Source organism: Aspergillus brasiliensis (genome assembly GCF_001889945.1).
Source record: "Aspergillus brasiliensis CBS 101740 unplaced genomic scaffold ASPBRscaffold_9, whole genome shotgun sequence".
Taxonomy (NCBI): Eukaryota; Fungi; Ascomycota; class Eurotiomycetes; order Eurotiales; family Aspergillaceae; genus Aspergillus; species Aspergillus brasiliensis.
The window spans coordinates 147,059-169,601 of NW_027137450.1; the positions used below are offsets into that span (position 1 = coordinate 147,059).

At 51.2% G+C, this 22,543-nt stretch overlaps 10 protein-coding genes across 10 annotated transcripts; 5 read left to right on the forward strand and 5 right to left on the reverse strand.

Annotated features, from left to right (window-relative positions):
- Positions 1 to 862: 862 nt before the first annotated feature.
- Positions 863 to 2,019, forward strand: ASPBRDRAFT_197527 (uncharacterized protein; the record flags this gene model as incomplete). Its single annotated transcript, XM_067621111.1, has 2 exons — positions 863 to 1,081; positions 1,135 to 2,019. The coding sequence occupies 2 exons, from the start codon at positions 863 to 865 to the stop codon at positions 2,017 to 2,019; spliced, it is 1,104 nt and encodes a 367-aa protein (XP_067477057.1).
- A 1,182-nt stretch (positions 2,020 to 3,201) lies between these two features.
- Positions 3,202 to 3,944, forward strand: ASPBRDRAFT_640927 (uncharacterized protein). Its single transcript, XM_067628450.1, has 4 exons — positions 3,202 to 3,378; positions 3,451 to 3,641; positions 3,703 to 3,770; positions 3,831 to 3,944. Exons 2-4 carry the CDS (start codon positions 3,504 to 3,506, stop codon positions 3,874 to 3,876), a joined length of 252 nt encoding a protein of 83 aa, XP_067477058.1. The 5' UTR covers positions 3,202 to 3,378; positions 3,451 to 3,503; the 3' UTR covers positions 3,877 to 3,944.
- A 1,802-nt stretch (positions 3,945 to 5,746) lies between these two features.
- Positions 5,747 to 6,376, forward strand: ASPBRDRAFT_130388 (uncharacterized protein; the record flags this gene model as incomplete). The annotated part of the gene is made up of 1 exon (XM_067618223.1): positions 5,747 to 6,376. One exon carries the CDS (start codon positions 5,747 to 5,749, stop codon positions 6,374 to 6,376), a length of 630 nt encoding a protein of 209 aa, XP_067477059.1.
- A 2,336-nt stretch (positions 6,377 to 8,712) lies between these two features.
- Positions 8,713 to 10,162, reverse strand: ASPBRDRAFT_45096 (uncharacterized protein). The gene has a single exon (XM_067625326.1). The coding sequence runs from the start codon at positions 10,006 to 10,008 to the stop codon at positions 8,938 to 8,940; it is 1,071 nt and encodes a 356-aa protein (XP_067477060.1). The 5' UTR covers positions 10,009 to 10,162; the 3' UTR covers positions 8,713 to 8,937.
- A 2,437-nt stretch (positions 10,163 to 12,599) lies between these two features.
- On the forward strand, positions 12,600 to 13,790 carry ASPBRDRAFT_197531 (uncharacterized protein; the record flags this gene model as incomplete). The annotated part of the gene is made up of 4 exons (XM_067621112.1): positions 12,600 to 12,907; positions 12,964 to 13,148; positions 13,217 to 13,337; positions 13,388 to 13,790. The coding sequence occupies 4 exons, from the start codon at positions 12,600 to 12,602 to the stop codon at positions 13,788 to 13,790; spliced, it is 1,017 nt and encodes a 338-aa protein (XP_067477061.1).
- A 367-nt stretch (positions 13,791 to 14,157) lies between these two features.
- Positions 14,158 to 15,620, reverse strand: ASPBRDRAFT_129999 (uncharacterized protein; the record flags this gene model as incomplete). The annotated part of the gene is made up of 3 exons (XM_067618188.1): positions 14,158 to 15,112; positions 15,173 to 15,232; positions 15,286 to 15,620. 3 exons carry the CDS (start codon positions 15,618 to 15,620, stop codon positions 14,158 to 14,160), a joined length of 1,350 nt encoding a protein of 449 aa, XP_067477062.1.
- Positions 15,621 to 17,260: 1,640 nt separating this feature from the next.
- ASPBRDRAFT_45099 (uncharacterized protein) lies at positions 17,261 to 19,814 on the reverse strand. Its single transcript, XM_067625327.1, has 2 exons — positions 19,039 to 19,814; positions 17,261 to 18,969 (listed from the first exon to the last, which is right to left on the reverse strand). Exons 1-2 carry the CDS (start codon positions 19,691 to 19,693, stop codon positions 17,423 to 17,425), a joined length of 2,202 nt encoding a protein of 733 aa, XP_067477063.1. The 5' UTR covers positions 19,694 to 19,814; the 3' UTR covers positions 17,261 to 17,422.
- A 562-nt stretch (positions 19,815 to 20,376) lies between these two features.
- Positions 20,377 to 20,907, reverse strand: ASPBRDRAFT_45100 (uncharacterized protein). Its single transcript, XM_067625328.1, has 3 exons — positions 20,794 to 20,907; positions 20,553 to 20,721; positions 20,377 to 20,479 (listed from the first exon to the last, which is right to left on the reverse strand). The coding sequence occupies exons 1-2, from the start codon at positions 20,868 to 20,870 to the stop codon at positions 20,622 to 20,624; spliced, it is 177 nt and encodes a 58-aa protein (XP_067477064.1). The 5' UTR covers positions 20,871 to 20,907; the 3' UTR covers positions 20,377 to 20,479; positions 20,553 to 20,621.
- Positions 20,867 to 21,216, reverse strand: ASPBRDRAFT_66890 (uncharacterized protein; the record flags this gene model as incomplete). The annotated part of the gene is made up of 1 exon (XM_067628803.1): positions 20,867 to 21,216. Exon 1 carries the CDS (start codon positions 21,179 to 21,181, stop codon positions 20,867 to 20,869), a length of 315 nt encoding a protein of 104 aa, XP_067477065.1. The 5' UTR covers positions 21,182 to 21,216.
- On the forward strand, positions 21,102 to 22,177 carry ASPBRDRAFT_641117 (uncharacterized protein). The gene is made up of 4 exons (XM_067628451.1): positions 21,102 to 21,216; positions 21,268 to 21,631; positions 21,703 to 21,997; positions 22,063 to 22,177. The coding sequence occupies exons 2-3, from the start codon at positions 21,384 to 21,386 to the stop codon at positions 21,971 to 21,973; spliced, it is 519 nt and encodes a 172-aa protein (XP_067477066.1). The 5' UTR covers positions 21,102 to 21,216; positions 21,268 to 21,383; the 3' UTR covers positions 21,974 to 21,997; positions 22,063 to 22,177.
- The last annotated feature ends 366 nt before the right edge of the window (positions 22,178 to 22,543 follow it).

Here is a 22,543-nt window from a genome sequence, read left to right on the forward strand (position 1 = left end):
CCTCCAAAGTAGCACGACAGTGTGAATGGGTTTTTGAGTGTATCGCCCACCAATCAAATGAGGAGTATTGCTCGCTCCAGTTGACCCTCATTTAGCAAATAGCAAGAAAGAAAGTGCTTTGAACCGCGGGACGCTTCCCACGGCGCTAAAAGCCAACAGAAAGAGGGTCTAACAGCCTAACAGGTAAAAAAAGCTTATTGTGGCGGAGACAAGTTTTAAGACACGGGCTATTCGAGAATTTGAGGGAATAAAAAGGGGCCACTCACGGATGGATGGGGTTGGAAAAGTTACCTCGGAAGGATCCGAGGGCCAAGCACAGGTCAAGCAATGGTTCAGCCTAGGCATCCATGAAATTTAAGGTTCCACAGAAAACAAAGAAGACCAACCAGAATACCACTAAATACCCATGGGACTCAATAGCAGTACAAGTGGGAAAAGGGTGCGAGGGAGTTTCGACTGGTAGATAGTGATGGAATGGAGGGAAATATGATGGAGGAGATTGCGTGGTCAGCCTTATAGGGCGCGTGTTCCTTTGCTGTCCATCGGACTCCGCGGATTCCCTCTGGACGGGATCGACTGAAACCTGGCTGCCTGCCTGCCACCAGACCCTGATCCATTCCATCTTCTTTACCATCTAACTAGTAGTAGTTACTCTGGAACACTGCATCAGATCGTTCTACTTATCTACACGCCATATCGGCACATTCCTCCGCCATCCCCTAGTCGTTTCTTGTCTCCCTCCCCCTCATGAATCCTTCCATTTGACCGACTGCTTGTCTTGGCAAACCGTCACTCTTTACAGATTCATCTATCTTATCTTCATTTACTTATTTTATCTCATACTTGCTGTGCATCAGTCATCATGCGTCTTCAGTTGCTATGCGTAATGAGCGCCTGGCTGGCCAGCTGTGCTGCCCGTCCAGTAGTCAGTCATCCCGGTGATGATGCCGTGCCCCAAACGGCGCTGGCAAACTCGCACACCAGTTTCCCCATCGTCACCGGCCATGAGATCCATATTCCATGTGCTACGATCCCAGGATCCAAGGAGGACGAGGCCGCGGATGCCTCCAAAGCATATTACGTACGGTGCGCCCGTACTAATTAATACCAAGCATCACTGACCTTACTACATAGGCGATGAAACTCCGCACGGAGAGCAATGCTCTATTTGTCAACAATGTCACCGTCTTCCCGAGTTCATTCCCCATGAATGTACCGGCAACCCGATACCAGGACGCGTCCGGTCGGAACCCAGAGCAGGTGCTCCTGCAGTATGCCGTGGACATCGAGTACATGCCGCCCCGTCCGGATGGATCGATCGTGCAAGACCTCTACCGCGTGCAACTCAAGTTCTTCGATCCCTCTGGCCACCCGGCCACGACGGACACGGTCAGCGTGCGACTATCCTCGCAGCAGTCGGACGAGTTGTACATTACCCAGATCAGCGTGGAGCCCCTGCCCCACTACCATGATGAGCATGGGGATGGGAACTGTGTCTGGCATGCGAAGTACTGGAACCTGATCATGAAAAAGTACCGTGCCTGGCGCGAGAAGAAAGGACCCAGCCATCAGAAAGGACGCCAGTCGCAGAAGAGCGATGACAACCACGAGCAAAATGACCAGCACCAGCACCAGCACCACCCCAAGGAGCAACCAGCCACTCACCAAGGGACCAAGAAGAACCGACCTGCCCCCAAGGCGGACGCCAGCAACAGTGCATCCGAGTCCCCGTTCCGGGTGTATGGGGTGGACAAGTCCTTCCGACCGGCCGCTCTGCGGAACAAGGACTACCGCCGGGACTTCTGGCGACTCGTGGTGCCGGCCATCATCCCGGGACTTCTGGGGGCGGCTGCTGGTATGGTGGTGTGCATGGTGGGACTGTTTCTGTGGAAGGTTGTGGCCTGCACGTGTGTCCGGATGCAGGGTCGGAGATGTCGGAAGCATTGCCAAAGGAAGCAAGCCTATTTCTTATCGGAGAAGCAGCGACTGCTGCAGCAGGATGAGCTGAGTGAGGCGTAGTTTATAGGACTCTAACTAGTCTTAAGTAGGGATGCTAATCCTGCGGTTGGGGCTGAGCTGTGGATGCAGCGCTAGAAATGATTGATTGATGTAAATTAAATGAGACATGCACAGTATTTGCTCCATGTGATAGTAGCTTTGAGTATTATTAAGGTGTGTGTAACCAGACAGTCTCCAATTGATCGTTTATTAGTGAGCGGGTTCAGTCACTAGGATGGTTAGTCATGGAAACCGCAGGCCTGCAGCAACTATTGGATTTCTCCTTGGCGACCGGTGGAAGGAGGACGAGTGGTAGAAGAGTGCTGAAGAGAGCTTCCGAATTCCGAGCAACTTGACTAACCAAGTAGTATTAGTTAGATAAGTGAATGGACAGTTGTTAGTTAGTTGTCACTCGGTGGAAGCCAGGGGATGGGCTGCTGCCTAAGATTCGTTACTACGGAGTTACTAGTAGCAGAGACTGCATCATCCACGGCCCCATCCCTTCCCTGCCCTTCCGTGCGTCATTGATCTCCCCCAAAACCGGTCCTCCACATCTTGGCTTGTCTACTTTGTACTGTGCTGAAAATAAGTAGCCAATACTACGGATTCATTTCTACGATGATCATCGCTCGAAACCCTGATTGGCGTGGGCAATACGTATCTCGCTGCAGGGCTGGCGATACGCCGGGGAAGAGGGGGCAATTTCCAGATGATCCACGGGCGGAGGATACCGGCTACAGGAATCCATCATTTTCCTACTACGAAGTAGTACAGTAGTCTAGTCTACTCAGGATTTTACTATTTCGAGTTGAGAGAGATTACGGAGGACCGCAAGTTGGCATGTCTGGGGCATGTCATTGGACAAGCCTTGTCGCGAAGCTTGTCTAAAAGCTTAGTTGACCGCCAGTGGAGGAATGCTCCCCCTCGTTGCTGCTCTCTGATTGGGAGACTGGGCGGTGCGGTGTTCCACATCCTCAACAATTGGTATTATTCATGGGATAACTCCGTGCATTGAATGGCTGGTCCCTGAGCCACCGATCATCCACACCGTGTCTTGCTGTCTAATCCACCACTTCTTCCTTCTCGGCAGGGCTGAGCCAGTGATGTCACCTCCACCTGCAACCGATGCAAGAATAGCAACTCCCAACTGGGAACAGCCGACTGACTGCTATCCACTCATTTTCCACCCACCAGCGATGGACACGATCTATCGGCGCCTAACGGTGAGGTCATCACCTCGCCTATCGTCGAGTCTGATGCCAGTAGGGCTGACCGCTGGGCCTTTCCTATTCCCCCAGAATTGAAGAAATGGCCCACGGATAAATACTACTACCTGCCCCCGCCCGGTACCTGTTCTTTTCTTCCTTTTGTTTGCTAGCAGTTCAGATCCCCATTCGCCTTTCCTCGGAAAACTACTCCCTTATCTATCCGTCTGACTCCGACTCACGTCAGCTCTTCCATCTCTCAATTCTCACACTTCTTCGAAAGAAACAACTACCGCCAACATGTTCGACTGGTTCAAGTCTTCCAACAAGGAGTCTGCTGCCACCCAGCAGCCCACCTGGAACCCCAACACCATGACTATGCAGCAGCCTTCCGCCCCGGAAGCTCCCGTCACCGAGCAGGTTGTCACCGGCCAACCCGTACGTCCTATCCAATCTAATACCCCTTTTGCGGCATAGCATCGATTCTAATATACTTCAGGGCCAGCAAGAGACGATGCAGATGAGCCTGCGTGGTGGTGGTGAGGGTGAGGATGTTTGCTGTGGCGTGTATGTTCCCTATTCCTCTGACATTCTATTAATCGATCGACACTAACCATACGATAATAGTTGTGCCGGTCTCGCCTGCTTCGAGTGCTGCGAATGCTGCTGCTAGATGGGATCATATCTCCCGGATAGACCAGACCATCTGCCATCCTACGACCCTTGACGTCCATGTACTGTTAATATTCTTCGCATCATGACTATACCATGTTTTTAGCCTTGATTTCAATGTGATAGAAGGTCCGCGTCTAGGTCTTCAAGTCAATATCACGATAATTTTTCAAATTGTTTCTACAATAATTTTCTCCCTCTGCTTCGATACAGAAGTCTTTCACGTATCTTGGATCTCTATAAGATAGAGTTGTGGTTGACTTATGGTAATCAAGGCCAAGAGCTGAAATTCCGCCAAGATCGCAGTGCTTGCGGAACAGTCGTCGATCCCGATGGACATAAAGCTTATCGATAGTATCCATCAATGTGAATGAATGTCACATATGTATAGAAGCTTATTGCCTAGACCACCTTTATGTGGATAATTTCAAGAGTGAGTGTTGTAACGGCTGATCCAACCACAGGGTGATTCAATCCTTGACCACTCATACTAGTAAACATACCACTGGCCATGATATAGCTCTAGCGAGATGAGTCCTCATGGGTATCATTACTCTCGATTGTAGTTACACCCAAGCTAATATCAGTGAACTGCATCATCAGAATAGTGAACGATTACCACTACGGGAAATGTAGTTGCATGGTCACCAGGGCAGTTACATTCGCCTCAGCCCCAAAAGAAGCGCGAATATCTGCGGGTGCCTCCTATTATTAACGTGGGGCACAGCTGTGGATTGACTGGCTCTGAAAGTAGCTTGGCACTTGATGCTGCTGTAGCCGAGACATCCGACCGGGCCGTTATCATTCCTGTCCATCGAAGCTCTTGGATCGTCTAGACGTCTACAGACTAGGAGACTCGGAGTACTCCGTATGGATAATTGACTTTTGGCACTGTTGCTCCTAGCCTCCTTTTCGTGAACTGTGATCCTCGTCCCACGGATTGGAACTATCTGCTCTACCATGCATCGGCTGCTGTCGGAAAGACCAATATGACACTATAGCAAGGCTGAATTGACGGACAGCCTCGCTACCATTGAGTCACAGCGCTCGGCTAATCACCGGCGAAGCAGACAATCAGATGGTGAGACCAATCACTACGTTGAAACAGTTGCTGCGCCCAGAATGGAAAGCATGCAATTTCCCATGCATCGACTAGTTCTGACAGGCAATTTGCGCCAGGGTCTAAACGTGCGTTAGTTGCATCGATTTTGACCTCCGTGACTGATTTGGCTAGCCGCACAGGAGGCCTAATCCCGACCTATGAGTATACAGAGTAGACATTCCACAACATTCAATGCCTGATAAATTTCCACCTATCTCCATTTTCTGTCTACTCAGTTCAAGTCAATAAAATCAGTGGTTGCCACCATCTCAAAAGAACCTTTCTTACAACCGAAGGGTTAAACGGCCCTAAGGGACCTTAGCTTAGCGCTAAGCACCCTCATTTCCAGCGCTAATTTACATCCGAATGCTACCAAGTGAGACATACCCAATCACCACCCTCCGTAGCAGTCATAGCGGCCCCGGGGTTCTCGTATTAGCGGACCCTAGACTACTTTGGAGAGAGATGTCCGAATCAGGCGGCTCTACACTTCTACAGATTGATTCTGATTGTGCCCATTCGACTAACCATCGCTTGATTCATTTGCCAATGCTTCCCAATATGGGGGCCACGAGCGTGACCTGAAAATGAGAAAGAGCCTTAGCCTTGCGGCCAAGACAATAAGTAAAAGGGGAATGAGAGAGCGCCCCCCCGGAGCCTCTTTTCTTCCTGCTAAAATACCCCCCCGTCCATAATTTATTCCTCCTTACTATCAAACAACCAACATCTCCGAACAGAAACCCAGAGACCGATTGAGATCATCATCACCATGCGCACCTCCTACCTCCTCACAGCAGCTCTCAGCGTCCTCGGCGCTTACGCCTCCGACGACAGCACCACGACAGTCGGCTACTTCGTCCCCAACTGGTCGGCGACCTTATTGGAATACGGCGGCTGGACCAGCACCGGCGCCAGCGTGGCGGGGATCAACGCCGTGAAAACCACCTACAAAGTGAGCTGTCTGAAAGACGCGCCCAAGACCGACTGCAACATGAAAGACGCCTACACGATCATTCAAGGTCCCGAGACCATCAGCCTGAGCCAGGTGTACACTGCTTCGACATCGGACAAGTCCTCCAGCTACGACATCACCGTGACGCGGTCGTACGAGTGCTCGTTGAAGTCCTGGACGGAGTCGGCGAGCTGCACGATGAGCGTGGGTATGAGTGGAAGTGAGGATGGCGCTACGTATGCTTCGTCGTCGTCGAGCAAGTCGTCCTATGAGAGTCCCACCAGCTCGTACTATTATCTGGTGGTGACTGGTGGTGTGCAGTCGTTCACGGCGCCTGCGGCTACTAAGACTCCCGATGCTGCTGCTGGTGTGGGCGCTCCTATTGCCGCTATGATTACGGCGGCGCCTGTGGCGGCGGCTGCTGTGGTTGCTGCGGCTTTGGTTTAGTCAGTGGATGGATTGGTCAGGTCATGGAAGGTACCTAGCTCCATGAGTCTTGTTTTAATGTGGAAGAATGGGATGATATGGTGGTAGCACTGCAGTTGCTATCCTATTTAATAATAATTCACTTGATGTTTGCTAGTTGCTTTGCTAGGGTTTATGCGTTGCCTTATTGTATACCCTGAAGTTTGATAATGGACTGTGGTTATGAATGCATGATTCTACTGTTGAGTCAACTGCTATCTAAATAAATTGAAGCTTAATGCTTGAATTTCTCTCCGCTCTTAGTACTGGGACAGCCACGAAGCGTACAGTAAGATATTTAATAATTGATAATCATACTCGAAACCACAGATATCAAGGTCTTTATACGTAGCAAAACGAGGGAGCAATAAATTCCGGTTGGGCTGATACCATCCAAGGCAGATGAGGCAGGACCGTAGGAAAAGGTCGTTTGTATACACATCCCTACCGATGTGGTCCATGTCCATTCAGAGACAAAGAGAGTTGCATTTAGTATCAATCTCTCAATCTCATAAACCAAAACCCTCAATTTTCCAGAATAGTGTGTCTACAAAGTACTTGGCAGTGACCGCATGGCTAATATGCACACCCACACATAAAGTCAGATTCTGCCACTCTGCTGTCAAGGCGGTAAAGAAGTGTACAGAATGCTGACTCATTTTTTTGGAGCTGTTCAAAATTATATCCGTCTATATCCGTCTATATCCGCAACTTTTTCAGCGAGGTCGACGAGGTTCTGCCGCTTTTGGCGGTCAGAGGAGCGGTCGAGAATGGCAATATTGACGGCACCGATATTATTCCTAATGCAGTAATGCATAGACATATCCTAACATTAATTTCATCTCCACCAACTCCTCCTCTTCATGCAGACTTAGTCCGTGCCACTGCTTCTCGCACTATGGAGAACGGCCGTACTTTGGCATTGTTTTCAATATTATCCATGATGGTGGGAGAGAGGCTGCTGCTTATGTAATGGGCATATCTGGGACTGAGAGTGTTTGTATGGGATAGAAGTATTTACCATGGCAGAAGAGTATCTAGGAAAGGATGCAGACGAGCCTGCTGTTGTGGTGCTACTGATATTCTGCTCCACTGCCTATGTGGATGGTTGAAGGCATGGGAGAGAACATACGTCTGATGGTGCAGCTAGATGGAAAAGGCTATTAGCATGGTTTGCTTTGCTGCTTCTATCTTGATATAAAACTCCTACAATTGGAAAGACAAGCTATTTCCCACATCGTACTGCAATTCATCGATAGATGAGGAACTAGATGGCAAACGACTTACAGAGTTGCCGCAGTACTGTGTGCGCACTTACGACCGAGAAAATCGGGATAAGATGAATTGGAAATCCCACAAGACGCCAGGATGGCTATAGCTCATGTCTCGATGCAACGATACGCCTGCGTGTCGCCAAGCAGAAGCCAACAAACCACTATATACTTTAATATCATCCTCGAATACCAGTTTCAGGCCTAACTGTTCAATACGTCGTTGCGGTTGTGCAACTCAGTTATTTTGGCATATCTACGAAATATGAGAGTTTGGTAGTAGATATCCCAGTTACATCCTGATAGCACACAGCAGAAGCCCTCTCTGATACAAGTTTTGGGATGGTCCTGTTTTTATTATGATAGCATGCTCTAGTAGTTTGACTGTCTTCTTGGGACGTCTATTTGCTTGATATACTAGCTCGTGCTATGATCAGCTAGCTAGCTACCTGCTACCGTGTAATATCACGGACATGGTCTTCTATCGCCCCGGGTCGTAGTCCTAGTGAATATTAGAATATATTTTTTCAAATATAAGTACTAGTATATAATCACCGTTCCGGTCTTCAAAAAGGCTCATTATTTTCAATCGTGTCTTATATCAGTAACAGTAAGTCGTTCTTCTCTTCTCTATTTGTGCTAAATGCGCCAGGTGTTTCCGCTTGATCTGAGAATATATAATAATAATATTCCACTGCCGTGTACTGGTCGGAAGAAACTAGAGGAGTCAGATGAGCCCACCTACTAGTTAATACTAGCAATATTGCTTTCAACATCATACCGGAGGCTTGATGGTCGACGAAACGTCGCCGGCCTGATAACTGAGGCACTATAAGGCATGGATAGCTACCTGTCTAGTCTGAACTTGATATTATTGGCGGGTAGATCCGGCACGACTTCTTACTGTCTCGGAGTCTGGCCGAGAAGAAGGGGAATGTGCATGGTGGCAGTGTGGCGCCCGCAAGAGTGTGGCTGATGTATACAGAAGATAGAGAACAGCACGGCAGATGACCAGTGAGTACCTCAACGTCACATAGTTGACTAATTGAAGATTATTCATGCATGATCATTGTATTAAATGTAAGAAGTGATCTTTGGTAGCATTGGCTGAAGCGACCGGCACATCTCCTGTTGATTGTGCAGAAAGGAAAGCTGTATACATAGACAACTGAACTTTTAGAAAGAAAAGCACAAAGTAGACATTATGCAATCTCGATATGAAGCGGAGGGTATCTTCTCGGATATAATTATATACAGTCAAACGTCGAGGCATTACGCCCACTTTCCGATCAGAGCCATGATGCCCGCCCCCAACAACGTACAGGACACCATGTAGATCAACTTCGAGCGACGACGAGTGCGGCACGGGTCAAAGATAAAGTCGCGGGCCAGCAGTTCGACCAGGGCGCTGTAGATCAGCACGCCTGCTGAGATGGCATTAAACACTCCCTGCACGATCAAGGATGTCTTCGAGTTCGGGTTGTAGGCAGTGCGCAGGCCCAGGCCGATCGCAATCGAGATCGGAGTGGTCAGACCATACGCCAGACACAGCATGTGAGGCAGCAACTTGCGATGTCCAAATGGAATGGCGGAGAGTCGGGCACCGATACCCAGACCCTCGAAGGACTGATGGAAGACCAGCACGGGGTAGAGGGTGGCGAACTCGGAACCGGTCACACCCAGATTGAGCCCGATGATGACCGAGTGGAAGATGATACCGAACTCGAGGATCAGGAAACCCGCAATCTGTTGTCTGAAGGAGCGTTCGCCTTGCTCCGACGAGGTTTCCGCAGACGTTGCGGTGGGGGAGGTTTTCTCTGCCGAGATGCGACCATCTTCAGGGTTGGGGTGAATATGGGCACTGGTCGGATCACCAGTGATGAAGGCATCCGTGGCATTCTCCTCGCGGTGCATGCCATACTTGTTTTCGACGTATACCTCGGCCGCGAGATCGAGAAGGAAGATCAGAGTGATGGAGCCAAGCACAATGGCCGCACACCAGGAGTATTGGGACCAGTTGCCGGAAACGCCAACGCAGGTCTTTGGTCCGATGCGCTTGTAGGCCGGGTCGAGCAGATGGACAAAGGCAGTGGCTAAGATGACACCGGTACCGAAGTAGCGGGCGAAGATATAAACGTTGTGAGGGATCTTCCAGCGGGGCATGCTCTTAGCCACGACAGGAAAGAAGGTGAAGGCCGTGGAGACGAAGAGGATAACGAAGATGGAAGAGATGCGGGCTCCCATATGACCGTTGTAGTCATTTTCCGAGATAGCATAGTAGCACAGCACGTCCTCTTTGCTGGCCGTGTGAAGGTTCACGTCGGATGCGTTGAAGATAGCCATGGTGACTAGTTGGAGGAAAGGGTGGGAGGAGAAAATCGAAGTGAGGATTGACTGGAAAAGACATCATGAAAGCCAGCTGTTGATGGTTCATCTTATAGCATACAGAGTGAGGACCTTGGGGTGTAGCTGAAGGGATGGTGGTGTCTGAGGGAGTACCTGGCCCGATATGGCGAACCAGTCCCTGCCATTGTGGGCCATAATAATCTCACAAGCGTAGGCTGACAGGGATAGTCACCCACTAAGGGCTGACTGGATGGGTATCCAAATTGCCTCGCCGGACTCTTGACGGGATGCAGACACCCTCAAACAACCCACTGGATGATGCCCTCTCGAGCGACCATCCTGTGTAAGTTCTGCACCTCTGAGAAGGCCATTGCTGACATTTTCAGGCAATATCATTCGAAAACAACTCGGTAGGGCTGAGCAGCATCCCTCGTGAGCCGGGACGACGAGCGCCCTATAGGGCTGATGGGGATGTCGCTTATCCACAGGCCAATCAAGCGTCGAACAAAATGCGTGAGATGTAGCCCGGTTAAATGGTCCCCAAGGTCCTCATGCGGATTCCACCTTCCAAGGTTTGGTCACTCCATGGTTCCGCTCTCGTAGGCAATCACTGGCTGAATTTTCCCAGTTGGCGAGAGTGCCGCCCCACGCTCAACCCACGCAGTTGAACAAGGTCAATTGTGTGCCTTTGCATCCACGCGCAGTCCGGATACACGTCTCCGTCTCCACCGGAGGGCTCGGATCCGAGGCCAATGAACGGCCACCTGCTGTCGTCGGCGGCTTTCATTCCAGCATCTCATCCGATCGATGAGTGCTGTAGGAGTGGAGAGTAGACGGAAGTTCTGAGTTGCTGTGTTGCAGGAATACTATCTTCCGTCCGCGGTCGGACAGGAGATCTGGGTTCGAAACTCGGCCGCATGAGCCGTCATGTTGCAACGTTACATGGGCACATATATCCCAGAGTATAACAATTTGCATTGTACCACTTAAAACCGTCTGTTAAGCTTCAGTGGCCTGACGGTCTTGTTGTGGAGCACTGGCGAGCGTTGATGACGCTGAATATATACTCGTTGTAGTTAGTGCTTTCGGAGGGAAGGACATTGGTGGATTACTCAGGATCTTGTCTTGGCCCTGCAGTGGCAGCACATGCTCCAGCGCATAAAGAAGATCTGTCTTGTGACCGACCAGCTTGCTGACTCTTGGGCTCGGCAGTGAATTATAAGGAGCTGGTTCTCCCAGAATTCATCTACCCAGCTACATGGAACCCCAACAAGCCATGAAGACAAATAAACGGGCGGCGTTCTTGCAATGTCTGGATCAGCTGTATAGTCCCTTCCACGCCACAGGGGGTTTCGATTGATGAAGAGAGAGCCAACATGCTATCATGCAAAAGGCAAGCCTGAAAGGGGAGAAACCAGCTACCCCTGAAGGTGGAGGTCGGTGGTACTTTCGTCCACTGGTGATGTGACTGACTCGAGAGCGGTCATTCCGAAGAGAAGATGATAGAAACAGCCCCAATACTATCCCCTGGCCCCCCATCGGTTTACCCAAAGTGGCGGTTGTCACTGTCCATCCCCTGAATCGGCACTTCACAGCTGTGTCATCGCCGAAGGCCACTACATGAATCAATGATCTCCCAGCTTCCCTGCTATTCGCTTCCCAATCACCCTCAGGAAAAGAGGGGTATCACATTGATCCGAGCGCAAACGTCTTCTACGCCTACAGCGTCTGAGCTCCTCGACCCAAACACCACTGTCCAACGAACCCGGAAGCCCGCGGAGAAGACTGAAGCTCGGGGTTGGCAGTTTACGAGGCTACACAGCCGGGTCTGGACTTCTTAGCTCTCTGTTTCAGGGCGTAGGTGGATGCCAGCGGTGCGGAGGGGCCTATTATTTGGAACGAACTCGTGGTCGGGCAGCATTATGCATTGGCTGGACACAGGTATTATAGCCCGTGGCTGTCCTCGAACTGGCTGAGCTGCTCGGTTCCTTTGTTTGGATGGTCTTGGCTGATGTGATACGAAGAGTTTATTGCGCGCTTGGACGCCCTCGCTGATATTTGGGTCGGAGCATGGGCCTCGGATAAGGTTGATCCCTCCCGTGCCTGGGGGGGTGTTGAAAGGGAATGCTGGATCACTCCTTTTCCCTTCTGAGATTGAGCGTCCCCGAAATCATGGCCAGGCTGGAATCTAGTCGTCCCATGGGACACTCCAGGGTGACACAACCGAGCCTACCAAGAGTCCCCGACGAGCGGATCTTCATCGATGAGGATGTGCTGGTCCCCGATAGTCTTCAAAGACCCACTGTTAGATCTAGGTGTAACCCAACCCCTTGGGATTTTACCATCACTTTCCCTCGAGGACTTCCAAGACTTCCAACAATATCGAGCGACTATCTGCAATCTATTTCAAATCGGAGCTGTCAACTATGGTCCGGCTGGGACTCCGAGGCAGCTCCAAATTAAACTTTCTTTGTCTCCGCCAGGCTGGGATGCTCGAGGTCTCCCGGACCAACACCTGAATATAAACCCCCTGTTCAGTACCCGGTTCCCCGTTGATGACTCCCAGGCTTGCCCCGTAAGGCTTCACAATGAACAAGAATGGGGGTGATGCTGCCATCATCGTGGGGTACCTCCTTGCGACGCTGGCAATCAGCATCATGGGCCTCCGGCTCTATATGCGTCGCTATCGGCGACAGTCCTTCGTTATTAGCGACTACATCACCATTTTCTGCTGCTTGCTGTTGGTCTATATCATGAATATTACTCTTGTTTTCGGGACCCTGGGTAATGTTGCCGTCTCGTACATGGCGGGCGACACACCGAGTCACGCCGATATTAAGCGTACCCAGATGAGCAGCAAAGTCACTTACGCTGGCGCGATCATTTACTTCACTTAGTAAGTAAAGCTCCTTGTGCAGAGGCACAGTGATGAAGAGTACTGAGACCATCAAGTATCTGGTGTCAGAAGGCTGTCGTGCTCTGCTTCATCAACCGGCTTCTAGGGGTGCTTCCATGGCCATACATCTGGATTCGCGTCATGTGGGCCGTACTATGCGTCACTTACATTACCTTGCTCCTTCTCTTCCTCACCGTGTGCAGGCCACTGAGTCTGTACTTCCAGGTCTATCCCGACCCAGGTGTGTACTCCACAGGATATGCAGTGCTTAGAATTCAGTCAGGTTATCTAACCTGTGCCCTCTTGCAGGTCCTTGTATCAGATCAACATACCATATATCCGTTCACGCCGTTCTGAACTGTGTCACCGACATCATGCTGATTATTCTTCCGGTTCACTGGCTACTTAAGATCAGGCGCCCGTGGTACAAGTGAGTAAGAAAGTGACACCCACAAGATTTATTCCTACTGACCGATGAAGACGCGCCCAGCTCATCGGCCTCTTCTCCATCGGCATTATCCTCGTGGTGATTTCTGCCCTCCGTTTCCCGTTCCACCAAGGTTCACTCGACGCTCCATTGCAGACAATCCTGAGCCCCATCGAGGAGCTTCTCTCCGCGTTGGTTGCCAACGTGCCCACATTGTACAGCCTCCGACGGGCCAGACAGCCAGACACGCCCCAGCCGACGCAGCCACCCCCGAAGAGACTCCAACGAGCGGTAGACAGCATCATTATCATGCAGACTGTGGATGTAGAGGAGTCTCGCACGGATGATCAAACCCTCTCTCCGACCACGACCGATCGAGCGTTATCCACTACTATGGCGGATCGGGACCTGAACGACGACAGCGACGGACACCTTGTTCGCAATGGACTAGAATGAGCAGATATAAGCATGTAGCATATAGAGGATCTGACAGGATCCATGCATAGTATATAGTATGAGTTGATGTATATAGCGAAATGGCGGACTAACCTAATAGCCCAGGCGCACACTTAAGTCCGTCATACGCAGTGCCCTCTGGACACGGAGATTTCGGGATACCCAGTGCAAATGCATCGCAAGTAACAACAATAAGCATATCTCGGTTGGTGTACCTTATACTCTAGACATAGATTCACCCTTCGCTGAACATGCATCACTTCCGGCTTACGAGCCACTACGCCACCAACCTCCTCTAGACCTTCAAAGCAAGAACCAGACGACGACACAAACATTCTATTCGTAAATCAAACAGTAGCTAAATCCATCACCTCTCATACAAATGCACACTCGACTCCCTCGTCCACACCCTTAACCTCTTCCCCCAAAAGTACACCGGCACCCCCAACACCAACGGCCCAAACGTCAAAGCCAACTGCACCATCGCAGGGACAAAATACCCCAATTTCCCCTCCGCCAACGACGGCACCCAATAACTCATACTAAACCCACACGTATTCCTCACAATCGTAACCACCGTCATAATCTCCCCCGCGACCGGTTTATACGAATCGACCGCATACGCCACCGCAATGCTCGAAATGGCCGAGACCACCAATCCACTGAGTCCATATCCAATGACCAATAGAACCGGCCAGGGCCATAATTCAAGAATCGCAAACGCCCCAACTAATACCGACACAAGCTGTATCCCTGCCGGTGGAATCAGAGCTAAGAGTCTCATTTCCGCTTCGTAGATACCCTTGTTCCGCTGCGTGGCTTTCACCGCGACCCAGTCGGATAATGGCCCCGCGGTGACGAGGCCGATGATGCAGCCGATCAGGAAGGCGAAGTTGGAGTATCCCACTTGCGAAGCGTTGAAGTTGTAAGGGGGCACGCCGAGGACGGAGGATTCAGTCAGGTTCCAGAAGAGGACGACGTTGGCGACGCCGGATGTTGTGGCCGCGGCCCAGAAGATGATTGGGTAGAAGACGATGCGGATCGGGGTGAGGAGGTCTCGTAGGAGGAAGGTCTTCCATTGAGGGTCTGGGGGTTGCCAGAGCTTGAATTGTGCGCTGCAGGGGGATCCGGTGCCGGGTTTGGGGGTGGAGTAGATTTCCTTGGAGTCTGTGGGGGATTCTTTGGTCTTCGAAGGTGTATGTTGCTGTGGTTTGGACGTAGGGTCACGGTGATATTTCGTCTCCGGGGAGAAGAACAGGATGGTGATGATGTTGAAGCAGGTCATGGCCATCGATAGCCAGAAGAAGCTACGCCAACCGAATCTGTTACCCTGTCAGTCAGATGGATGCTGATCGTACAGTAGGTAATTCATAAGGTCATACCTTTGTGTGATGTTTCCTGATATCACCGGCCCTAGGAACGAGCCAAAGGAGGCCGCCGTACTGAGTTTGGGTTGTCAGTGAAACTTCCTTGTCTTTCTAGTCGTCCAACTTACAAAAATGCTACAGTCCATCGTCCTCGCTCGTACAAGAAGAACATATCCGCAACCGTCTGCATGGGTATGGTCTCACAGACCGCAGCCCCGGCTCCGTTCACCACTCTCGCCACAATAAAGCTGGAATAAGAGGTGGCGAGAGCCTCCCAGATATACGAGGCGATGCTGATACCCAAGAAGACGAGAAAAACGAAGCGACGGCCGAAGATATTGGCGCAGGGGACGATGATCAAATTGGTATAGGCAAAGGACAGGATACACACGCCGGTGATGAGCAGGAGCTGGGTGTTGTTCAGATGGAAGGTCTCCGAGAAGGCGGGGAACATTGGACTCATGGAGATGGCAGATGCTGTCGTTACGAAGGTGGCCACGAGCTGGGTCATGATAACCAAGTCTGTAATTGAAGATGATTGATAAGCGTGGTTCAGAGCGTGGACTGGTTGTGACTTACGCTTCCATTTCGTCGACCAGTTCAGTGGATCGTGAGGATCCTCTGATGGCTGAGGAACGAGGCTTATGGTGGTGAGCTAATGCTGTACATCTAGGCTCGAGAGCACTGCTCACACTATCCCAGTTTTATTTCCATGGGCGAGGTGATGATTCCTGTCGTGCATTATCTCGGTCCCCGGGAGATGCTCCCCATGCCATGGGGGTGAGCTTTCTGGCGAGTCCATCTGCTGTGAGGTACAGTAGCTCGAGTGGTGGCTGCGTTGGGTATTGTGATGTTGGAAGGTTATGAATTACAGCTGTTAGGGAGATCTGCAGCTAAGGAACTTGACTATATCTCAAAGCCTAGGTGAGGCTGAGCTGAGAATTGTCAAGGTAAGTGATGACGACGCAAGGGGTGGTCAAGGATGGGCTGGCGGAATGCAGTTTGCTGCAGATCTCCCAAGAGGGGAATGCAGGGTTGACAACTATCAATCTCCCGATACATGATGAGCTGGGTGTCGTGCTCATGGAAAAGCACGCATGGATACTGGACGGGCACCTGCGCATGGGGTGCGGAGAAGAGCCTACAGGAGCTCAGTGATACTGGCTATACCATGATTATGGAACAATAGGAGGCTATCCAAGCACAATCTGCCAGTAAGGATGATTGTTGCGGCATCTGTAGTGTCTTTCGTCGGTGTGACAGCCCTTGAAGGTGGCATTGCACTATGCAGACTATCATATTGTAAACATCCCGAATGGATAGAGTTATGCAGCATATGCAAGCTGCCCGCCAATGAAATGCAGCACTCGTCCAACAGCACATCTTCTGAAGTCTATTAGAACCCAATAAGCAATCAAAAACAGTGTCCAATGATGACAATTATACTTTACAGTTGGTTACTGCATTAAAGTGACTGGAGTCTTCCAAACCTTTATCATTTCTAATGCATGTGTTGTTACTCAACATTCAAGTCATGAAGGTGGCAGTCCTTCAAGTCCTTATCTAATCCCATGATTGGAATGTTATTATCATAATACACAACCAACAGCCCCTCCATTTTTCTTCTTCCAGAACCACGGTTCACTTTAAGCTTTCGAGGGATCGCCAGGTGTTTCTCCATGACTATTACCACTCCGAAAGTCATGAAGATCTCATCAACTGACACCCTCGTCAACAGAAACTTCAATACACTCCTTGATCCTCGGAGACCAGCCAGTTTGTATGTCCGTAGCATCTCCGATATGTCGCTGGAAAGATTATTGTTCGGCTCCGGGGACTCGGACGAGCGATGATTTCCACCTCCTCATCTATCCGCGGTGCCTCGGGGCTGATCTCATGGTTACTGTCCGAGAAATACGAATGGCAGAGTTAGCTCCGCGGATCACCCTGCAAACTGATCCACCATCCACAATACCTTGGGGGATAATTCTACGAGTCGTTTAGCTGGCTGACTGTCGTTGAACCGAGGTTATTGTGGTAGTCGTTTATTCCACCTTGTGGTAAGAAGCGTAGCCAATGTTAAAGGTAGTATATAATACAAGGTAATTCATCAATGATCTTAACATTCATTATTATAGTACTATCTGTCTGATGCAAAACGCTACTCGCTAACACCTGCAATGCAGTAGAAGAAAAAGACCAACCACCCGGAGCATCACATCATGTCCATTATTAGTTCGCTCCCTCATCCACAGGATGCTGCAACTATCCCCTCGTACGAATATAATAATACCCACTCTCCTCCCGCATATCCACATGCCATCGATCGCGCAGGCGCGGAGTCCCCGGGCCTCCCAACTGCGCTCCAGACCACGCATGTACCGTCCCGGGACTATTCACAGCCAGAGCGAACAGATTCGGCGGCTCCGTGAAATCCGTGACGAGCTGTCCACGTCCCTGGAAGAGAATGAGCCCCAGACACATGATGTTCGTCAGGAAGACCACGGCCAGAATCACATAGAACACCTGCTGCCAGTCACTTGTCCGGCCGGAGGCATAGCCCGCGGTTTGCAGTGTCGCGTTAAACACTTGCACGACCGGTGTGGTGAGACTCGCGTTCGAGTAGTTCCAGTCAGGAACGAATGCGGAGTCCTGACTGCCGAGGAGAGCGGTATTCCCCGCGAGAACGGCCAAGGCCTCACTGAGCGAGGGCAGTTTCGTATCCAGCGAAGAGGTATTGGTGGTGTTATCGAAGCTCGGGACCAACTCCATCAGCGTGCGTTCGATACTGGCGTCATCACCCTGGATGCCTGACGCGAGCGTCACCGTGTCGGCCCACTCCCATGCCACGCTCTTCCAGTCAATCAGGTACTTGTCCTCTGACGTGTTCGGATGGATCCGGTTATACTGGAGCCGATCGGCCGGGTCTTCGCAGCGGGAGCTCAAGTCGCCGCCGCTCGGGTCGACCTGGTACTGTGCTGAACAGCGACCGGAGAGCTTTCCGCGCAAACCGCAGAGGACGTACGCCGGGTCGTGGCCCGGGGGAGCGCTACCGAGGAGGTAGATGGAGGTTGCGTTGTCGACCTTGGGATTCAGGATGGTGTTGTAGTTTTTGGGGTAGATGGGGAAGACAGGGGCGCCTTGGTCTTCGCTGAAGCCGAAGAGATCGTCGACGACGGTGCGGTTCGTCTTGATCGTGTAGGTTGGTGCAGCGGTTGCCCACGTCGATGCGTTGAAGGGCTCATGGTTGGGCCACTCGGTGTAGATTAAGGGTTTCAGCTCGTCGTGCGACATGCCGACACACATCACGTTGATTGCAGGTGACGGGAGAGAGGCTTGGATGATGTACTTGCCCTCGCCGGACATGTCGACGGGCTGTTGGATATTATTAGCAGGGTTGCGTGCAGCGGCGAAGAGGCCCCCGTGGGGGTAGGCAGCGGTGACATTATTCACGAGGCGACCATGTTGTTCCGATACGGCGGTGGTGTTGATGACTTCGATCCAGCGGCCGGTTACTGTGGTGTTGTCGTATAACAAGGCGTGTGGCTGTGGGCGATAAGGGAGCGCAGTCGAGGTGCTATTTCCGGCTTTCAGCATTTCAGCCCAACCTTGCAGGTATTGGTAGAGGTCATGGTATGAGCGGCCGGCTATCTCCATCGCCAGGCACGTCTCGTTCCAGTGTTCCGGGTCAACGGCGGCAGTGATTGGGCTCTGGCAGTTATCTTCCATGTAATAAACGTTGGAGTACGCCGAGGAGACGTTTCCCTGCAGAAGTCGGGGTTGGACGGGGCCCATGACCAAGCTTGGAGATACTGTAGCCGAGAACGTGCAGACGGTTAGCAAGTAGGTATAGGTCATTGGCAAGAGGGGGAGTGACCAACCTAAGGCTTCAGCAGCTGTGGTATACAGCATCGCAACCAAAGCAACAATCAGCGTCAACCCTCCCAGCGTCGTCCAGCCGACGTAGCGCAGCACATCCCACTGCATCAACAGCGACCCCGGCTGCGTGATCCAGGTTCGCAGCGTCATGTCGGCGATGCTGACGCCTTGGGACCCATGCGCAAGAGCCCGCCGACTCAGCAGCTGGCCCAAGAACGCCACACACACCGTGACATAGGAGAGCTCAATTGTTTTGGCCAACAGGGCACTCAGCAAGGAGGCGGAAGAGGCATTCAGGCCAGCGTCTTTGCCGATCAAACTGCCATAGAAGGGCTTGATACACGCGACAACGAAGAAGAGGCCGGACAGGATGGTGGAATACACACCCAGAACTATAAGCGTGATGAAAAGACCCGAGCACCGCCGTCTGGGTTTATTGGTCGGCACTGACAAAGCATAAGGTTGATCACCATGATCGACCCCTTTGGGAGGCGTATCGGTCAAGTCACTACGAAACGAATCGCGTTGCCCCCGACCGAGATCGTGCAGGTCAATTACACTTTTATCGTCGTCACCAGATGAGTCGTCGTTCAGTCTTGCATCGGGGATGTTGACATCGGACAGGAGACGAAGCCCATCCGACGACCTGGCAGCCATGGTTGGCTGAGGTCAGATGCAGGGCAGTTTTGGGGGTTTGTTTTTCTTGGAGGGAAAAGGAAGGGGAGGAAAAGCTTCCTTCCTGGGCCAACGGTTTTTTAAGGGGCGGTGCATGGCGGATGGGCATTTAAACGAACTAGTCCAGTTAATCCCTGTTGTTTTTGTCCGGAAGATGAGTTGGCTGCAATTTAGTGAATTGGGGGCCATCCGCGATCGGTTGGGGTCTTTGTTGGTGTGAGGCTCGCGTGAAGGCGTGGCTCGTTCAGCTGGTGGGCGACTGTGCCACACAGCAGTCACTTCGCTAGCTACCTCGTTGGCTACATTAGCTGCCTAGCTAGGATGTTTCTGCTCATAATTTTAATCTCCCTGGTGGGTCGCTTTGATCTAGATTCTCTCGTTGCACCATTCATGTCTGCGCCCGCCTTCGGCGTGGGTCTGTGTTGAGCCCGGCCTCAGCCTGATCTTCCAGTTGGTCCTATCGGTATACCCAAGAAAGAGGGGAACCTGCCCTCTGCCAGGGTCTGTCCTATAGTGTAACTGTGTAGTATGTCCCGATGCGACCAAGTCGGTACCCTGGCTAGAGGGGATAGGAAAGCCCTGTCCGGACTATCCTATAAATAGCAAAGATGGTCCAGGTGATTGGCCTTTATCGGTAGCATGATCACACAACGAGAGAGAATATCAACATTCTGAGTGTGCTACTTGGGTACCCATGTAAGGAACACAGCACTACAGGCAGCAATCCAAGGAGCGAAGGGTTCTTGTGGGACGCGCAAAGCAGACAAGGTTAGATGAATCTGGTGCGGTCGACGGACCAGGATAGCAATCATTGCTCTTCACTAAACTCCAATTGGCATAGCCCTTCAGTTCCCCTAAATTTCCCTCTCAGCCTCCTCGATCGATCTCAACAGCCGCTTCAGTCTTTCTTTCAATGTTTCCTTCCCGACGGTGAACGTAATTCGGAACCAGCCGAGCTCTTTGGCATGTAAAGTCTTCTGGGCGCAATTGTAACTCCATTTCTCGCGCAGGTATCAGTAATTCTCAATTCACGCTGTTGATATAAGTGAGCGTCTGACGAGGTAATCCTCAATAAACTGTAGTCCGACTGTGGTATCATAGATTTGCCTGGCCTTAAATGGCGGAGTTCTACCCAAATCAACACCTCTGATACCCTCATTTTTTCGTGGAGATCAATCCGCACCGTAAGCCATTGGCACCGAAGTCGTTACTTATGCCATACAAAACATATGAACGAGTAGGGTCAATAACATCGCAAAGACCGAGTGCTGATGCAGAAATGAATGGGATCGGTGTCGCAATTGCCGCATTTGCAAACACCGATTTCGCATAGATCTCGTCGGAGATAAAGTGCAGTTGATGTCTACCACGAAATGCGGCCAATCCCCTCAGGGCCTCGGGAGACTGTGTCGACAATGGAGTGGGCACAAGGGCAGCAAATAAAAGCCGGGTATCATACATAGCACCCATCTGGGAGTTTCATGTGGACTGAGCATCTTGAAGCGGTAAGTGGACTTCTCTGTGATGAGGAGAATGACTGACTTGGAAACCAAAAGAGCACGGATGGAGATACTGTCGTCTTCTGCTTTGCGAAAGGCAGACTCCAGAGCTCTTGAATTCATCTCAGAGTGGAGCAAGTCGTCGAGGGTATAGTATCATTCAATGTCCTGGTATGTACCCCGACCACACGTGCATTGCTTCGATTGAGTGGGTCGAATTGAAACCTTTATACAACAGATGGGGGAAAAGAGTCCCGTCTCCATCGCATACTGACCAAGCCAACGCATCAATGACACTGGCCAAACTGGGCGTGACGAAGACGTTGTCGGCTGTAACGGGCTCCAAGCTCGAAACTCCTCGGACAAAATTCCTGCTGCTGCACGTTGAAGAAGGCGCGATCCTCTGGGTCCAGTGTTGTAGGTCAGATGTTCCACGTGAAGAAGTGTTATCTGCCATCATAGTCGATAAGCTAATAAGGGTGGCTATGACAGTGATTCACACAGTCTGCGATATCTTTTCTGCCAGACCAGTATACTCAGCTCTACGTACTTTTCATCTGGGCATCTAGAGACCATGGGTTTGCCATGGTCTTTTCCGGCGGTCCCCATACATCCCGGTGGGAGAAATTGTGGGCGCCTCTCTTGGACAGCCGATGCCTCTGGATTGCCGATACCGAGGGAAGGTGCACATGCAGCAGATTATTCATCGACTACAAAGGCAAGAGAGCCCCCTGTCAACATCATTCGAAGTGACTATCACTAGAGGAAACGATTGCATGCTGGTGGCGTACGTGGAATCTTCCCGAGTATATCAATGCTAAAGTCAATCAAGCACTGACTATGGGGGAGCAGGATCCAGAGCGCCATAACTTCCGCTCAGCCAGACAACAATGCCAGAGGACCAGCCCTTGAATCCAATGCACCTATGAACCCAGACCCCAGGCTATCAGTTACCGACCGGGGTACAGTGGGTAAATAGGTCGTGGCGTCGTACGCTCATGTATCCGGCGCTTGGGTTCGTCATTGGAGCTATTGCCGGGCTGGTCGTGGGGCTGATTGTTCGGTTCGCGTGATGGCGATGAGTTGACATGGTCGCATCGATGTGATTATCCTACACTTGATCCAGTTTCTATCACATCAGCTTCTAGGAATACCCGGATTGCCGATGATGCGACCGTGACTTGTGCCCGAGGATCACGCTTCCGATCGGACCACGTGGGATTGGTGAATCTGGGGCATCTATCGATGCAGTTAGCTTTTCGATAAGGGAGATTCCATAACCTAACATTCAATAGGTATGATCGCCCAATGATGTGACACATCGAAGTGGAAA

Excerpts from the sequence above, each read along its gene's own strand:
- ASPBRDRAFT_640927 (XM_067628450.1), top strand. The coding sequence starts at position 3,504 with ATGTTCGACTGGTTCAAGTCTTCCAACAAGGAGTCTGCTGCCACCCAG. Across the intron at positions 3,642-3,702 it reads AGGTTGTCACCGGCCAACCC|GGCCAGCAAGAGACGATGCA; the intron begins GTACGTCCTATC and ends AATATACTTCAG. Across the intron at positions 3,771-3,830 it reads GAGGATGTTTGCTGTGGCGT|TTGTGCCGGTCTCGCCTGCT; the intron begins GTATGTTCCCTA and ends ATACGATAATAG.
- ASPBRDRAFT_641117 (XM_067628451.1), top strand. The coding sequence starts at position 21,384 with ATGTACCCCGACCACACGTGCATTGCTTCGATTGAGTGGGTCGAATTG. Across the intron at positions 21,632-21,702 it reads CTCTGGGTCCAGTGTTGTAG|TGATTCACACAGTCTGCGAT; the intron begins GTCAGATGTTCC and ends TGGCTATGACAG.
- ASPBRDRAFT_45099 (XM_067625327.1), bottom strand. The coding sequence starts at position 19,693 with ATGGCTGCCAGGTCGTCGGATGGGCTTCGTCTCCTGTCCGATGTCAAC. Across the intron at positions 18,970-19,038 it reads CACAGCTGCTGAAGCCTTAG|TATCTCCAAGCTTGGTCATG; the intron begins GTTGGTCACTCC and ends TCTCGGCTACAG.
- ASPBRDRAFT_45096 (XM_067625326.1), bottom strand. The coding sequence starts at position 10,008 with ATGGCTATCTTCAACGCATCCGACGTGAACCTTCACACGGCCAGCAAA.
- ASPBRDRAFT_45100 (XM_067625328.1), bottom strand. The coding sequence starts at position 20,870 with ATGAGGGTATCAGAGGTGTTGATTTGGGTAGAACTCCGCCATTTAAGG. Across the intron at positions 20,722-20,793 it reads TCTATGATACCACAGTCGGA|CTGCGCGAGAAATGGAGTTA; the intron begins CTACAGTTTATT and ends AATTACTGATAC.